General features: G+C 40.4%; 1 protein-coding gene across 1 annotated transcript in view; it reads left to right on the top strand.

Moving 5' to 3' along the window:
• The window catches only part of tbck (TBC1 domain containing kinase), a 220,308-nt gene that overhangs the window by 165,618 nt on the left and 35,484 nt on the right, over nt 1–19,206 (top strand). Inside the window, exon 24 of the mRNA XM_073042483.1 lies at nt 2,342–2,517. Coding sequence (XP_072898584.1) covers nt 2,342–2,517 — 176 coding nt within the window. The remainder of the gene's footprint in view (nt 1–2,341; nt 2,518–19,206) is intronic.

Here is a 19,206-nt window from a genome sequence, read left to right as displayed (position 1 = left end):
GGCTAACAGGGAATTATGACACACATTTCAAATTTTCAAAAGAGATGAAAAGTTTGTATTGAGGTTACACACCTGGTTTTTCGGTCTCTTTTCCAATTTCAGTTTAAAAGTGAATGAGTTTTGTTTCAAGTTGTATCTGTTGTACAGCTGGCCAAGTTGTAAGCCAAAGCAAGGCAAGGCTTAAGAAGCTGTTTCATGTTTAATCATGTTTATGTAAAAGAGAAATGCAAACCCATGCACAGCCTGGAGATGCATGTCATATACCATATGACTTTCTACTGTACTATGCTCCTTATCATCACACAGTAACAAATTATGAAGGGAACATTTATTGGACAAACAAAGCTATTGAATCCCAGCTCAATAAGCTAATTCATTTAGGGAACAAAATTCAATTAATGCTGACTCCATGAAGCTGAAGGAAAGTTGAACAGGAAGAATAATTTTGTGGGTGGAAACAGTATGAAAATAAGTGCATCCTTACAAGTAAAAGACACGAAATGGGGTTGACACAGTAAGAACACCTTTGTTGTAGTCAGAGTTTGATGAATAATCAGGAAGTTTGGCTGAGTAACAAGAAAATATAAATCCCAAGAAAATGATCTGGTGCAACTGAATAAGTACTCTTACATCAAAAGTAGCAGGGAATGTCAATGAAGTATTAAAAACAGAACAAATCAATAATGTTCCTTGGTATCAATATATTTGTCCTTTGAAGCATTATGTAGGAACTGTTTGGAAATTGGGATGTTTACTACTTCTTTGTCCCTGACATAAAATCAGAAATATTGCACCAGAGGTTGATAATAAAAGTTGGTGTGTGCAAAAAGTTGAAGCTAATTTAATAAGCAATTTTTCATGTGAGATATACCAGTGTTCTTCAGCTTTAGTCCCTTTTGAAGGATGACAGTGAGTGAGAGCAGGTGCTATGGTAGGAAAAGTGACACAAGCATGAGTGAGATTTCAAAGAAGCATTGGGCAGAAGAGTAATGCACAATGCTTTTGGCATTTCCATCCACCTTTTAATCATAACTTCCATCACCAAACTTAAGAGAAACAGACGATAGAAGTTCTTTCAACAGCAGCACCACAGCTAAGGAGTACAGATATTTTACCAAATTTTACTGAAATGGATCCTTAAAAGCATTAAAGTTTGATTTTTAGAATTTAGAAACAATTAACTGGCCCAATTATCCCACGACCTCAGCTCTCTCTCAGTCCAGAGTTATATGCATAAAACTCCGCAGGAGATTGATTCAAGTGCTGTGTATGTCTTGTGCATTAAGCTGCTGCTCTTCCCTGTTTGTGGGTTGTGCACCACACCTTTGCTCTACTGGAACCAATCACTTATTCTGAAGCAATGAGCCAGTCAAAAGTAGGTCCATTATAAATTTCTCTGTCTCTATTTGCCATGGAAATTATCTTTATAGATAACCCATTTTCTACCTTCAGGCAGTGTTTTTTTATTTCAGGAATCTGAGCATGCTCTAGCCCTTGAACTCTGATTTGTTTAACCACTTCAGAAGGCATTTGAAAGGTATCCATGTTGCTCTGTGGTTGGAATCATATATATGATGGTATGTGTGTGGAAGGCAGATTTCCTTCCCTGAACGATGTCAGTGAATCAGAAGGGGTTTGATGATGATCCAGTAGCTTCATGGTCACTGATATTAACTCTTTATGGTGTGGAAGCAATTGAATTTTCCTGAAGTTTGGCTTCTTAACTTCTTAAAATGCCTTACGGTTTGTAAAATTATTGTACAAAAATAAGGCCATAATATTTGACTTTAAAATGATGACCAAATCATTTTCCCAGGGTGCAAATGTCCAATACTAGAGGACGTGCATTTAAGATGAGAAGGGGAAAGCTTAAAGGAAATGTATAGGGCAAGTTTTTCACATAAACAGTTGTGTTTATCTGGAATGGGCTGCCAGAGGTATTAGTGGATGCAGATACGATCGTGGCGTGTAAGAGGCTTTTAGACAGACATGAGTATGCAGGGATTGGAGGAATCTGGATCATGTTCAGATGGAGAGATTTAGTTTAATTTGGACCAAAGATCCTTTTTGTGTTTTGTATGTAGTTCCTATGTTGAAATTTGGTGACTGGATATCAATACAATTATTTATTGTTTTCTTTGCTAATATTCACTTTGAGTTGACACAAAGGTATTCCCTCTCCATGTGAAAGTTGTATTGTAGTGCTTGATGGCAATCTTTAAAAATTTAAAACATAAAATTGATCGTTAACATTTGTAATATTTGTACAGTATCTGTGTTGCAGTTTTGAAATGTGTAATATGGTACCCTCAGTGTTTTAATTAGAAGTTGTCTCTTTCAGTCACGTGAACCTATTAGGTTAGCTGAACTCAAGGCCGAAATGTCACCACGGATATCTGCAGAGGACCTAATTGATCTGTGTGAGTTGTCCGGACCTACAAACTCCAAGATGCCCACTAAAAAGACAAAATCGGGAAAACCGAAACTGCTCGTGGTGGACATTCGCAACGTTGAGGAGTATCCTTGAAACAAAATATAAATATCTTTTTCTCCCCTTATTTTATGGTTACTCAATGTAAAGGATATTTCTAATTTCTACATTAGAAGGTTTATCGTCATATATTAGGTTATATTTATATAAGTTTGTTGTCATGGTATGGTGAAATTTCCTGTTCACATGAAGCTCACACAGTAAGTATTATACATGAGAATAATAAATACTACAATAAGTACAGCAACCAGTGCAAAACAACAGAATGGTGTAAAAGTTGCAGAGCAGTTTGAAGTAATGTAAAAAGAAATGCTAAAGTGACAGTTAAGGATTAACTGACAGAGGTAGTATTAAGAATCCAAGAATATGGCAGCATCTCTGGGAAGGGTATGTGATAGAGATTATTGGCTCAGAATTTGAGAGCACTGGGGAAGAAACTTCCTTAGTCTTGTTATCTGGGCTTAAAATATCCTGTATTTTCTCCTGGGAGTTAGAAGTGAGGAAAAGGAATGGCCAGATGGCAGTTATTTTCTATTATTAAATAAATATATTGAAGGTTACGATCAATAGATTTTTTTCAACACCAAGGGTTATGATAAATCAACTGGAAAGCACAGGATCAGCCACAATCGTATTAGATGATTAAAAGGCCAAATAGCTCATTCCTCCTGATTATTTAAATTCCTCTTGTTTGACTAGAAATAAGCTGAAAATAGGGGATGGATGTAACGTAGCATAAAATAGGCAGATAAAAAGCTTAGATGTAAAGATATTGAACACAGTCAGTTCTGATTTTGAAATTTGAACTGGCATTATTGTGAAACTTAAGCAAAACATATCTTTGCAAAGCCATTCTTTTAAATGTTGACAAGTACATATTAAAGCATATCTTTTTTTTGTAATCCTTTCAGCAGCTAATGTTTATTTTGTATTTTTATGGGCTGCTTTATGAGGTTTGACATGTGGCCTATTGGTAAAATGAAAACTTGGCATTTGATCAAATGAATCAGCTTCATCAACTTCAGTTCTGTTTATAAGATTGTACTAGTGAGTTGATTTTTTATGACCTTGTTAAGATCTTGGACTAGTAAATGCTAAACATTTCCATCTTTTTCAAGGTTATGGTAGCTCCATTCAATCATTCCACATTTGATCAATGTCCAAATATTTTACTGTTAAGTACATTTTTATGAAAGTAAGCAAGATCTGTATTTATGTAGTACTTTGCATCACCTCAAAACAACACATGGTGCTTTAAACTTAGTTAAGTATCCTCAGTTGAAGTGGAAGAAATGTTGCTGCCAATTTACACACATCAAAACTAGACAAATGCCAATGTGGGAGAACAGGTAAGTGCTTCAGTGATGTTAGCCAAGGGACAACCATTGTCCAAGGGGAACTCCTCTATTCTTTATAACAATAACCCTTGATCTCTTAAGGTCACCCAGGAGAGTAAGTTACCCATGGGAATGAACGATTGTCTTGTTTTAACATTTCTGAGAGATGGTACTGGGCATATCAATTGTAAGTGTTTTCTTTTGTGGTGCTGTTTTGTTGGATGCTTAATGACTGGAATTTTCTGCATTTGTACTTTATTTTCTGGCTGAAATCTCAAAATGCTGAAAATCCTTGTTATTAACTTTGTTTCCCTTTGTAGTTTTTTCCCCTTGTTTAACCAGTGTTTTAATCAAAGGAATTGCATTACTAAAGGAAACTTTTGAATCTCTCCCCTCTGACATGTAAGTAAGCTTCTTTACACTTATGAACTGAGATGGTAAAGGTAAACCACAGACAATGTCCATTACAACTTCTACTTGTGTCCTCTTGTGTGATTTGTTTTTGGTCTGTTTGTCCATGTTTTTGTTCTTTTCAGTTACATGTAGTGCAGCTGAATAGTATAACAGTAAACTACATTGTTTGCAGCAGGCCTGTAGACCCAGAGTACACTATATTCTAAAACAACAGTGCAACTTAGAAAATCATTGTTCAGTGTACTGATAGGAACATTTCCATTTTCTAGTTCACCTTTTTTGTGTAAGCCCTCTGCAGTGATGTTTAATATTTGATTATTCGAACGTAAGAATTAGACCAGGAGCAGGCTAACTGGCCCAGCGAGCCTGCTGTGCCATTCAATTAGATTATGCCTGATCTGGTCATCAGTCCAGCTTCACCTTCCTGCCTTTTTCCCACAACCCTTAAATCTCTTGCAAAATTCTATCTAGCTGCATCTTAGATATGTTTAACCAGGTAGCCTCTACTACTTTTCCTTGTGAAAAGCAATTCCTCCTTATCTTCATCCTAAATCTACTCCCATGAATATTTAGTCTATGTCCCCCAGTTCTAATCTCAACTGCTAGTGGAAACAAATTTCCTGCCTCTATCATGTCTATCACTTCCAGAATTTTATGTTTCTATTAGATCCGTTCCCATTTTTCTGAATTCCCGTGAGTATAGTCCCAGGCGATTCAATCTCTCCCCTTTGATAAATCTGCTCATCTCCATTATCAACATGGTGGACGTCCTCTGCAACATTTCCAAAGCTAGTATATCTTTTCTTGAAACTGCACGCAGTACTCTAAGTGAGGCCTTACCAGGACCTTGTACGGCTTCAGCACAATTTCCCCACTCTAATTAACATTTCTGTTAAGACAATGCATTTGTTGATGCTGCTCTCGTTAACAGATGCCTTCTATGCAACTAGACTAAGTGAAATTTCAACCAACAGTTGCCTTTATCTCGGGAGGTTAAAGATATTTTACTGAACTACTTCATGTATCAGTCTCACACATAAAAACATATTATATACACCTGCAGAAGTTATAAAAATATCAAAGAAGAAGCTATTTAATCGCTCTAGCTTTGGGGTTCCCAACCTTTTTCATGCCGTGAACACCAACTATTAGCCAACGGTCCATGGACCCCAGTTTGGAAACCCCTGCTCTAGATCATCCTGTACAGGAAGCCTACATTTTCTCCCTCCACTGCTTTCTAGTTTCCTCTTGAATGATTGCAGAATTTATCTTTTAGATGCAATGTGGAATCCATTCTAAGTATAAATGACCCCTGGGATTGAACAAATCTGACAGCAGTCCTAGACTTGACTTTTACCACGATGCCCTTGCATTCTCTTGTGCTAAAGTTACTTCTAGCTTGAAATCACATTCTAACATTATTCATGTCTTTCATGTTCCAGATAATGTTTCAAATATTTAATACAGCTGGACTGAATTGCTTTTTAGAGGTGGTCAACTCTATAACTGTTACTGGAGGCTTTGTAATATACCAACTGGGGCAGAAATGTGGTGTTTAATTTCAGAAACCATGCAAGGCAGATCCATAATGTTATCAGTTTCTGAGACAAAAAGTCCATTAACATATGGCTTTGAAGTTGAGAGCAAAGTGGGCATGAAAGAAACCATGTGTTGTCTTTGTGTAAGTTAATTCCAAATTAACTGCACTTGGTTAAAGGGAGGAAATTAGAATGTGGGTGAATCGTTGATGTACCAATCACATGGCATGGAAGGACCTAAATCTTGCTTAGATAAGGTGGTCATGCTGCCACCTGAGCAGTTTTTCAGTGACAGTGGTTTCCTTATCTAGAAAATGTTTGTGATTGTTGCTTTCTGCATCCCCTTGACTTTCCAGGAAGCTTCCAATCGAGTATCTCTGTCCAGTAGTGCCTTCCTTCCTCAGTCAAACCTCCTTTGGTGTGCATCATCTGCTCGATAAAAGAGTACCTTGCAGTCTGTGGGTGGCTTGCAAGCGTGATGCTGAAGCAAGGGTGCGTGAGCTAAAGGGTTATCCAGGAGGAGTAATTCAGTGGGGTAGGCCTTTAACTCTCTGGCTATTAAAGAGTGAGATTTAATCTCCTAACATGCATCACTCTGACAGTACATGCCGAATGGCTGTTTCCCCTGCAAGAGTTCTAGTTCCCGCTAGTATTGTAGGGCAGGTTGTAAAGGTAAAGAATTAATGATGTGTGACTGAGATGGAAGCAATTGCTTTATTCAGAGGTTTGTGAATCTTCAGAATTCTGTGTTCCAGATGCATGGAGACGTTTGAATTAAAATAGATCTTGGCTCTAAAGGAATCAAGCTACTCTGGTGACATTTGAAGGCCGATCATCTGCTGTCTTATTGAATAGATTATTGGATGGACAGTTCCAAAGCCTACACTTCCTACTTTCCATCTTCTTAGGAATAATACCATGGTAACCATAACTGCTACTGGAAGAGCTACATATGTCCAAGTTTAAGTTCAAGTCAAGTTTCTTGCCAATGAAAAACTTGCTTGCTGCAGAATTACAAGGTGCTTAAGCTCAGACTACACACAAAGTGTGAAGAAAAAAAGACTATAAAATGATGCATTTAACAGCACAGTATTTTGCAGTATGATACTTGTCCATGCACTGGAGTTCTAGATTTGGTCTAAACCCTATAACGTTCTACCTAAAGGATTTATAAGAAATAAGACACTGAAGTAAACTTGTAAGCCATGTTTTGTCACTTCTGCTCATGGGGCAGAAGCTCAGGGAAGATTTAGAATATAGAACATAAAACAATACAGCACAGTACAGACCCTTAGGCCCAGGATGTTCTGCCAGCCTTTTAACCTACTTTAAGATCATTCTAAACCTTCCCTCCTACATGGATTTCCATTTTGCTTTTATCCATGTGCCTACTTACAAGTTTCTTAAATGTTCCTAATGTGCCTGTCTCTATCACCGTCCTTGGCAAGATATTCCATGCACCCACACTCCGTGCTTAAAAAAATAGCTTTGATATCCTCTCCCCCCATACCTGCCTCCAATTACCTTAAAATTATGCTCTCTCATATTAGCCATTTTAACTGTGGTAAAAAGCCACTCTATTTATTTGTCTTATTATCTTATACACCTCTATCAATTCGCCTGTCATCTTCCTTCACTCAAAAGAGTGCTCACTCAACCTACTGTCATTAAACAAGCTCTCTAATCCAGGCAGCATCCTGGTAAATTTCCTCTGCACCCTCTCTGAAGCTCCCACATCCTTCCTATAATGAGGCAACCAGAAGTGAACACAATAATCCAAATGTGTTCTAACTAGCGTTTTATAGAGTTGCAATATAAACATATGGCTCTTGAACTCAAACTGCGACTAATGAAGGCCAACACCCATGCACCTTCTTGCCTACCTATCAATTTTTGTGACAATCTATGGACGTAGACCTCAATCTCTCTCTGTTCCTCCATATTGCTAAGAATCCTGCCCTTAAACCTGTAGTCTGTCTTCAAGTTCAGCCTTTCAAAGTCTATCTCTTCACATTATTTTGATAGAAATACTTTTTTTTTACTTCTCAGCCCAGCTCTGCATCCTATCAATGTCTCATTGTAGCCTACGGCATTCTCCTACACCATCCGCACCACCAGCATTTGTGTTATTCGCGAACTTACTGACCCAGCCTTCCTCTTCCTCATCCCAGTCATTTATAACCTTCACAAAGAGCAAGGATCCCAGAACAGATCCCTGCAGAACACCACTAGTTACCAACCTGCAGGCAGAATACATTCCATCTACGACCATCCCCTGCCTTCTGTGGACAAGACAAATTAGAATCCACATGGCTGAGTTTCCCTGGATCCCATGCCTCCTGACTGTCTGAATAGCTTACCATGGGGAACCTTGTCAAATGCCTTACTGAAATCCATATACACCACATCCACTATTCTTACCTTTCTCAGTGCACTTTGTCACATCCTCTAAGAATTTAGTCAGGCTCATGAAGCATGATCTACTCCTCACAAAGCTATGCCGACTATTCCTCATCACACTTTACTTATCCAAATGCTTGTAAATCCTGTCTCTAAGAATCTTTTCCTATAGTTTGCCCACCATAGAAATAAGACTCACTGGTCTATAATTCTCAAGATTATCCCTGTTACCTTAAGGATGTAAGAAAAATGGAGGGCTATGGGCTGAGTAGGTGGAAAGGATTAGATTGATCCTGGAGCAGGTTGGCACAACATTGTGGGCTGAAGGACCTGTACTGTGCCATACGGTTCTATGTACTATGTTCTAATATTAGCCACCTCCAACTTTCCTGGTACAACTTCTGTGGCCAGTGAGGACACCAAAAGAGCAGCAATCTGTTCTCTCATAAGCCATAGTAACCTATGCTTATCCCATCTGGACCCAGGGACTTATAAATCCTAATGTTTTTCAAAATTTCAAGCACTTCCTTTTTCTTAACATTAAGAAATTTCAACCAGTTTTATACTGTCTTCACATTCATCAAGGTCATTCTCTCTGTGAATACTGAAGCAAAGTATTCATTATAGAGCTCTCCTACCTCCTCCAGTTCCAGACACATTTCCTGTTTTATCCCCGATTAGTCCTGCTTTCATTCTAGTCATCCTGTTCTTCACATACATGTGAGATGCCTTGGGATTTTCCTTAATCCTATTAACTAAGGCCTTTTCATGTTCCCTTCTAGCTCTTCAAAGTTGCTTCTTAAGCTCCTTTCTGGCTACCTTAGAACTCTCAAGAGCCCTGTTTCAGCCTTGCTTCCTAAACCATCAGGCAGAGGTTGCTGGATTCTTCTTTGTCAGGGCATGAAGGGATACGGGGAGAAGGCAGGAGATTGGGGCTGAGAGGAAAAATAGATCAGCCATGATGAAGTGGCAGAGCAGGCTCGATGGGCCAAATGGCCTAATTCTGCTCCTATATCTTACGGTCTTATGGTCTAAGCTTCTTTCTTCCTCTTGACTATTTGTTCCATATCTTTTGTCAGCCATGGTTCCCTCACCCTACCATCCTTATCCTGCCACAGTGGGACACATTTATCCAGAACCCCATGCAAGTCATCCCTAAATAGCCTCAACATTTTTGTTATGCATTTCCCTGAGTACATCTTTTCCCAATTTACACTCCCACGTGTAATAGCATCCTAATAGCATCATAATCTGCCCTCCCCCAATTAAATACTTTCCCATGCCGTCTGTTCCTATCCCTCGCCAAGGCTATGGTTAAAGGTTAGGGCATTGATCTCACTGTCTCCAAAATGCTCACCCAGCAAGAGATCTGTTACCTAACTAGGTTCATTGCCTGGAACTAGATCCAGTATGGCTTTTCCTTTAGTCACATAATACGCCAGGATACCTTCCTGGACACACCTAAGAAATTTCACCCCATTTAAACCTTTTACACTAAGGAGTTGCCAATCAATATTAGGGAAGTTGATGTCACCCATGACAACTGTTATTTTTGCAACTTTTCAAATTCTGCCTCCCTGACTGATTGTCAGTATCTATATTGCTATTTGGGGTTTCATAGAATGCTCTCAAAAGAGTGATTGCTGCTTTCCTGTTCCTGATTTCCACCCACACTGACCCAGTAGACTCAGTAGATTTGTTCCTATAATTCACAAGCTGATTGTTTCCTGGAGACCTTGAAAGTGCTGACTTGCAGTTGGAGATTAACAGGTATAGTTACATCTGCTCTCACAGCAAGCAGCTGCAGTCTAATCTTGCTACCAGCTAAATTTTACTACTGCTTTAGAAATCTATGAACATTATACTTGCATAATGTTATGAATGTACATAAAAGGAACTGAGCACAGGATATCTACTCCATATTTTTGAATAGCAGTAAAATTCAATTTTTAGAAGACTGAACTTGCAGTTAATTTGAATTCTCTAAAACAGGGATCATAATGTAAAATGCTGAAAGCTTTTACAAGCATGAAGACATGACTAATGCAATAAATATGGTCTAAGTATAGCAGCCAAAATTCATGATGCCAAAAAAAAGGGAGAGTACGTTCCTCAACTATATCTACTTCTTTACAGCCTACATGCCAACTGTAAACAGGAGAATAGTGTTGTTATATTACAGAATGGCACAGTTCAGAAAGAGAAGATGTCAGATACTTGAAAGGAATATCTTGTTAGACCCAATTGTTTGTGCTTTTCTATGATGTACAGTTCTTCTCCATTTCCTCCCCCCCCCCCCCGAAACAACGATGATCCTTTTCCAATTGTTCTTTCAAAAGTTATTATCTCCTTCCTATACCCTTTCAGGGCATACATTCCAAATTACAGTTTTCTGGCGATATTTTAAAAATATTTTCATCTCACATTCTGTGGGGTTGATTGTCTGGCCCTCTATTAAAGGCTTACTGTGATTTAAGTTCATAAGCTGCCACTTACAAAAGTACCTGATTTTGTTCAAAATACACTGTAAATTGAAAGCTTCAATCTTGGTTTATGGGGTTTAGAGATTCATAGAGACATACAACACTAAACAGGCCCTTTATTCCACACTATCAGCCACCCATTTGTAACTAATTCAACATGAATTCCATTTTTCATGCTCTTTACAATCTCTTCAACTCTCCATAAATCTTAGATTCACGTATACACTAAGGGAAATTTACAGTGGCCTATTAGAGTACAATATTTTCAATATTCTTGCATGTCTTTGGGAAGAAACTATAGACCTGGAGTAGGCCCATGCACTTGCAAGGAAAATGTGAAAACTCCACACAGACACACCCACAGTCAGGATCGAACCTGGGTCACTTGTGCTGTGAAGAAGCAGCTCAGCTAGCTGTACCACTGTGCTGCCGTGGTGCATGCCACAAAGAAGTCATATAGAATGAGAATGAAATAACTAATGTGACACATGCCTCGAGAGGGTTTCCAAGCATCCAGTAATCCTGCTCCAATGCTAGAAATAAACTGTATCATTGTACACCCATTGCAACTCATCTCTATTTCATTAAATTCTACATGAAATGTTTGCATAAATTTTAATTGTTCTACATTAAATGTACAAAGTGCAAAGTAAATTTAATATCATATTGCAAATAGGTCACTATATACTACCCTGAAATTTATTTGCTTTTGGGCATTCGCTATAAGTACGAAGAAACACAATAGAGCCAATGGAAAAACTGCACACAAACGAAGACAGGCAAACAACCAATGTGCAAAAGACAACAAATTGTGCAAATACAAACAAAGACTTAATTAATAATAGAAATAAGTAATAAATATAGAGAACATGAATTGTGGAGTCCTTGAAAGTGACTCCGTAGGCTGTGGAATCAGTTCAATGCTGGGGTGGATGAAATCATCCATTCTGGTTCAGGAGCCTGATGGTTAAGGGGTAATAGCTGTTCCTGAACCTTGTAGTGTAAGGCCTACCTCCTTCCTGATGGCACATTCAAGAAGAGAAGAGAGCATGGCCTGGATGGTGGCAGTCACTTTTGTCCTTTATAGAAAAAGTTGAACCATGATGACAGGTCTGGCCTAAATTCAATTACAATCCCAAGCAATGACTATACTTCCGGGGTACCTAGGGGTTACTCGAGTAGTAGCAATACTCTCAAAGGATACAATTAAGTATTCTCGTTTCAGCCTGATACAGCTAAAAAGCATAACTGCTTCAAACGTCAGTACAGTCAAACGGCGTTTGACTGCGTTTAAACGGACTATTGCTGCTTAAAACTGACGGAAACAACTCTGACTGTGGATGGAAGAGCCCACAGAACAAGCATGGCTGTAGATCGGGGTTACAAATGTGTTTAAGCTCCCAATACCAAATATCTTGTTGGCAAACGTGCAGACTGTGTTGAATAAAATCGATGATCTCAGAGCTAGGGTGCTGAATCAAAGGGACACTGGAGCCGCGTGTGTCCTTTGTTTCATGGAATCCTGGTTATCCCCTTCCGTACCGAATGCAGCTATTCAGATCGACGGGTTTACTATACACTGTCAGGATAGATCTATGGAGTCTCTCAAAAGCAGAGGTGGAGGAATATGTCTCATGATCAACTCTCCTTCGAGCACAAACATATCAGTGCTGTCCCATTTCTGCTCACTAGGCCTGGAATATCTAGCAGTAAAGTGCGGTCCTTTTTACCTACCACGGGAGTTCTCCAGGGTCATTTTGGTAGCAGTTTACATTCCACCTCAGGCCAATGTCAGTCAGGTTTTAGACAATCTGAGCAATGGAATTAACATTCACGAAACAGCGCACCCTAACGCCTTCACCGTCATTTTGGGAGATTTTAATCAGGCCATTCTGAAAAAATCACTAAGCAATTACCATCAACAGATCACTTGCAATACCAGAGGAAACAACACACTGGACCATTGCTACATCACCATCAAGAATGCCTACCGTGCTATTGCACGCCCTCACTTCGGGAAGTCTGATCACCTGGCTGTACTTCTACTCCCTGAGCACAGGCAGAGACTGAAGACTGCAGCACCAGTAGTGAGGACCAAGTAGGTTTGGACAAGGGAAGCACAGAAGCACCTACAGGACTGCTTTGAATCGGTGGACTGGACTGTATTCAGGGATTCATCTTCAAACCTGGATGAGTATGCTGCAGTTGTTACCGACTTCATTGAAACCTGTGTGGATGAGTGTGTGCTCACAAAGACTTACTGTACATTCCCAAACCAAAAGCCGTGGATGAACCAGAAGGTACATTGTCTGCTGAAGACTAGATCTGCGGCATTCAAGTCTGGCAACCCAGGCCTGTACCAGAAAACTAGGTATGATTTGCGGAGGGCTATTTCAAGGGTGAAGAGACAATTTTGAACGAGGTTGGAGGTAATATCAGATGCATGACAACCCTGGCAGGGTTTGCAAGACATTACTTCCTACAAAGCGAAACCCAATAGCATGAATGGCAGCGATGCTTCACTACCAGATGAACTCAATGCCTACTATGCCTGCTTTGAAAGGTAGAATATAACTACAGCTGTGAAGATCCCTGCTGCACCTGATGACCCTGTGATCTCTGTCTCAGAGGCTGATGTTAGATTGTCTTTAAAGAGAGTGAACCCTCGCAATGCGGATGGTCATGATGGAGTACCTGGTAAGGCTCCGAAAACCCGTGCCAACCAACTGGCGGGAGTAGTCAAGGACATTTTCAACCTCTCACTGCTATGGGCAGAAGTTCCCACTTGCTTCAAAAAGGCAACAATTATACCTGTGCTAAGAAAGATAATGTGAGCTGCCTTAATGACTATCACCTGGTAGCAGTCACATCTACAGTGATGAAATGCTTTGAGAGGTTGGTCATGACTAGACTGAATTCCTGCCTCAGCAAGGACCTGGACCCGTTGCAGTTTGCCTATCACCACAATAGGTCAACGGCAGATGCAATCTCAATGGCTCTTCACACGGCCTTAGACCACCTGGACAACACAAACACCTGTGTCAGGATGCTGTTCATTGACTATAACTCAGCACTTAATACCATCATTCCCACAATCCTGATTGAGAATTTGCAGAACCTGGGCCTCTGTACCTCCCTCTGCAATTGGATCCTCAACTTCCTAACTGGAAGACCACAACCTGTGTGGATTGGTGATAACATCTCCTCCTCGCTGATGATCAACACTGGTGCACCTCAGGGGTGTGTGCTTAGCCCACTGCTCTACTCTCTATATACATATGACTGTGTGGCTAAGCATAGCTCAAATACTGCCTATAAATTTCCTGATGATGCAACCATTGTTGGTAGAATCTCAGGTGGTGATGAGAGGGCGTACAGGAGTGAGATATGCCAACTAGTGGAGTGGTGCCACAGCAACAACCTGGCACTCAACATCAGTAAGACAAAAGAGCTGATTGTGGACTTCAGGAAGGGTAAGAGGAAGGAACACATTACCAATCCTCATAAAGGGATCAGAAGTGGAGAGCGTGAGCAGTTTCAAGTTCCTGGGTGTCAGTAACTCTAAGGATCTAACCTGGTTCCAACATATTGATGCAGTTGTAAAGAAGGCAAGACAGTGGCTATACTTCATTAGGAGTTTGAAGAGATTTGGCATGTCAACAAATACACTCAAAAATTTCTATAGATGTACTGTGGAGAACATTCTTACAGGCTGCATCACTGCCTCGTATGGGAGGGCTACTGCACAGGACCAAAAGAAGCTGCAGAGGGTTGTAAATTTAGCGAGCTCCATTTTGGGGATTAGTCTACAAAGTACCCAGGACATCTTCAAGAAGCGGTGTCTCAGAAAGGCAGCGTCCATCATTAAGGACCTTCAGCATCCAGGACATGCCCTTTTCTCACTGTTACCATCAGGCAGGAGGTACAGAAGCCCAAAGGCACACACTCAATGATTTGGGAACAGCCATCTGCCATCTGATCCCTAAATGGACATTGAACGCTTGAGATAATGCCTCACTTTTTAAAAAAATATATATCATTTCTGTTTTTTGCACAATTTTTAATCTATTCGATATGTATACTGTATAAAGTATACTGAATAAGATTTACTTATTTATTATTACTATTATTATTTTATTTTTTTCTTCTATATTATGTATCGCATTGAACTGCTGCTACGAAGTTAACAAATTTCACGTCACATGCCAGTGATAATAAACCTGATTCTGATTCTGAGTTGATTGTCATCTGAACTGTCAATCCAAGGCACAAAAATCAGTTGAAACCAGAGATGACCTGCAAAGAGCAGCCTAGCAGAAATAGTCACTTTTCAAAAATGAGTTTTTTAAAATGCCTATCACAATCCAAGTCTTCCGACTAACTTGGCCCTTGCTGCATTTGGTGTCAAAAGCAGAGGCTAAAATGGAGCTAGGACTTGAGGAGCAGCTACTTCAGATGTTCAAAGAACAGATGTATTGTTATGCATTCCATGTACGCGTAGAGCAGCAAACCAACGAAAAGCTCCCAGTAGCAGCATCTTGATCTGTTCTGAAAATGAGGACCATTTCAAAGTCTGAGATAATGTTACATCCCATCAGAGTGCCCATCAGCAATGGAGGAGGGTGATCTGACTGTCAGGGTGGCCTGATGTTTCAGTGACAGCACAGTGAAGGAGTAAGCCACGTGCATCTCTGGCTTGTAGCTGAAATCTCTCGGAGCCCATCACAATGAGTGGCAAGGAAGCTCAAGTCGACCTGTGCTTGGACGGAATTTTTTCCTTGTTCTTCATTCTTCTTTGGAAGTAGTCCACACAACTTGAACCCTCTTTGAAAGGTTTTTCATGCTGCTCCATACCTTATAATGGCATTTCCTGTAAAAAGCATAAGAGCAGATTTTGGCCATTTGGCCCATCGGATGTTCCACCATTTTATCATCACTGATTAATTTTCCCGCTCCACCTCATTCTCCTGCCTTCTCCCCATAATCCCTTACAAATCAAGAACATGTCATCCTCTAGTTTAAACATACTGAATTACTTAGGCTCCACAGCTGTCTGTGACAATGAATTTCGTAGATTCAGCACCCTCTGGCTAAAGCAATTCCTCCTCATCTCTGTTCTAAATGGCCATCCTTCTATTCTGAGCCTGTGCCCTCTGGCTGAAGACTCTCCCACTATTGGAAACATGCTCTCCACATCCATTCTATCCAGCCCTTTCACTATTTGGTAGGTTTCAGTGGGATGTCCCTTCATTCTTTTAAACTCCAGTGAGCACAGGCCCAGAACCATCAAACACTCCTCATACATTAATTCTTTCATTCCTGGGATCATTATCATAATCCTCCTCTGGACCCTCTCCAATACCAGCAGATTCTTTCTTTAAAATGGGGATTAAAACTGCTTATAATAATCCAAATGTGGTCTATCAATGCCTTTTAATGCCTCAGTATTACATCCTTGCTTTCATATTCTAGTCCTCTTAAAATGAATGCTAACATTACATTTGCTACTGACTCCAAATAGCAATACCTACCTCAGCTGGGTGTTTATTATTAATTATTGCTCAGTATTCAACATAATCATACATACCAACAGTTCTAATCAACAAGCTCCAAAATATGGGCACTGTTTGCAATTGGATCCTTGACTTTCTCACTGGGAGACCTCAATCAGTGTGGATGGGAAATAACATCTCCTCCTCGCTGGCAATCAACACTAGTGCACCTCAAGGATGCATGCTTAGCCCAGTTATACTTACTCTACACCCACAAATGTTGGATCAAGCACCTGCTATAAATTTAATGCTGACACAATTATTGTAGGTAGAATTTCAGATGGTGACAAGGAGATGTACAAGAGTGAGGTAGATCAGCTGGTTGAATGGTGCCACATCATCAACCTTGCACTCAACATCAATAAGACCAAGGAATTTATTGTGGAGAGGGGAAGTCAGGGGAACACTCATCAGTCCTCCTTGAAGCACCAGCAGTGGAAAGGGTGAGCAGTTCCAAGTCTTTGGGTGTGACCATCGCTGAAGATCTATCCTGGATCTGATATATTGATGCAATTACAAAGAAGGCACGACAACAGCTATGTTTCATTAGGAGTTTGAAGATACTTGTTATGTCACCAAAGAAAATCACAAATTTCAACAGGTGTACTGTGGAGAGTATTCTGGTTGCATTACTGTCTAGTATGGGGGACCCACTTCACAAGATCAGAAAAAGCTGTAGAAATTTGTAAACTAGGCCAGCTCCATCATGGACACTAGCCTCCCCAGCATCAAGGACACTTCCAAAAGGTGATGCCTCAGGAAGGTGACATTCATCATTAAGGACCTCCATCACCCAGGACATGTTCTCTACTCATTGCTGCCATCGAGTAGGAGGTACCAGGGCTTGAAGACACACACTCAATGTTTCAGAAACAGTTTCTTCCCCACTGCCATCAGATTTCTGAATAGACAATGAACCCATGAATACGACCTCACTATTTTTTCCTCTTTTTGCACTACTTAATTTAATCAAGGGGGTAGAGATACATCTCTACCATAGGAGACGTAAGGCGCTGCTTCCCTCCACTAGCTGACAGTTGCCCTTGGGCAAGGTGTAGCACCTGCTTAGCTCCCCGATCAGGATTACGTGAAACCATGGGAGCAGGTGGTGCATATCCCAAGTCCTGGTTATGTGACCACTGATGCCAAGCAGACAGTCTCTGAAGAGTAGTGATAAAGGCTGGGGTACCCGTCTTGTAAAGATACTGACAGAAAAATGGCAATGGCAAACCACTTTTGTAGAAAAATTTGCCAAGAACTATCATGGTCATGGAAAGAGCCCACATCATATGAAACAGTACATAACATTTCTAATTGTAATTTAGTTTCTTTTTAATGATTATGTATTGCAATGTACTGCTGCTGCAAAACAACAAATTTTACAATATACACAGGGGTATTAATTCTGAATCTGACCTGCAAGGTAACCTAAAGGGACTTCTGCACTAGGGCTAAGTCCAAAGGCACACACACTTCCTAATTCCTCAACCAATATCGGTCTATTCTGTTGGTGGTGAAGTGGTCTCCAGGGATGGTCTCTCTATGTTGGAGTCCATATACCTTTACGTAGCAAATCTGCAGTGGGAAAAGCTGCGTAGAGCAGACCTTAGCCTCAATACCTGCGTCTGCAATTGGAACCTTGATTTCCTCATTTGCAGACCCCAGTCATTTCAAATTGGCAACAACATCTTATCCACAATCTCCATCAGCACAGATGTACCACAAGGCTGTGTACTTAGACCCCTGCTCTGCTTGCTTTACACTTTTAACTACATGGCTAGTCACAGCTCCAGTGCTATATTCAAGTTTGCCCACTGTTGTAGGCCGAATCAAAGATAGTGATGAATCAGCATATAGTAGGGAGACTGAAAATCTGGCTGAGTGGTGCCAGAACAACAACCTCCTACCCAGTGTCTACAGCACCAAGGAGCTGATTATTGACTTCAGAAAGAGGAAACTGGAGGTCCATCAGCTAGTCTTCATTGGGGGATCAGAGGTGGAGAAGGTCAGCAACTTTAAATTCCTCGTTGATAGAATTTCAGAGTGTAATGTTGAATGAGGTTTGTGGGTCTGGCAAGTAAGACAGGAAATGAACTGACTTTGAATAGGTATAAAAATCATTTACAAGCAGTAAGAATTCGACCAAACATACGTGTTCCCCAAGTTACAGACATGGCAAAGCTGAATACTCAACAGACATAAGTACATTCAACAGGCATACTTAGTTAAAACTGCACGCAGAGCATTTCTTCTCAATCGTAGTGCCTTAAAGGAAGAAAGGAGCTTGTGCTCTTCCACCTGCTATTTTACATACCCAGGATATTTGAAACATTCTATCAAGCTGCAGTTTCTGAACTAACCAATCACAACAGAAGTGACTTTCGACAATCAGAATAAGGCATGCCCCCCCCCCCCCCCCCCCAGGACACTTGGGCCCAGCACGTAAGTGAAATTACTGAGAAAGCACAGTAGTGCCTCTAATTTGTTAGATGTTTGTGAAGATTCAGCATGACATGTAAAACTTTAATAGACTTGTAAAGGTATATGGTGGAGAGTATATTGATTGGCTAGTATAGAGACAGCAATGCCCTTGAACAGAAAATCCTACAAAAAGTAGTGCATATGGCCCAGTCATCATGGGTCACACCCTCCCCACCCTTGAGCACATCTACACGGAGCACTATCACAGGAAAACAGAATCTATCATCAGAAACCACCGCCACCCAGGGATGTTCTCTTCTCACTGCTGTTATCAGGAAGAGGGTACAAGATCCTCAGGACTCATGCCACCAAGTTCAGGAACAGTTATTGCCCCTTGGTCATTAGAATCTTGAACCAGACGGGATAACATCATTCAACTTCACTTGCCCCACCACTGAAATGTTCCCACAACCTATGGACTCACTTTCAAGGACTCTTCATCTCATGTTCTCAATATTTATTGTTTATTTATTTGTTGTTATATATTTTTAAAATGTTCTCAGTTCAAGC

This window comes from Hemitrygon akajei, chromosome 4, assembly GCF_048418815.1.
Source record: "Hemitrygon akajei chromosome 4, sHemAka1.3, whole genome shotgun sequence".
Lineage (NCBI taxonomy): Eukaryota > Metazoa > Chordata > Chondrichthyes > Myliobatiformes > Dasyatidae > Hemitrygon > Hemitrygon akajei.
The sequence above is the reverse complement of the archived record's forward strand: the minus strand, read 5'-3'. Positions and strand labels throughout refer to the sequence as shown.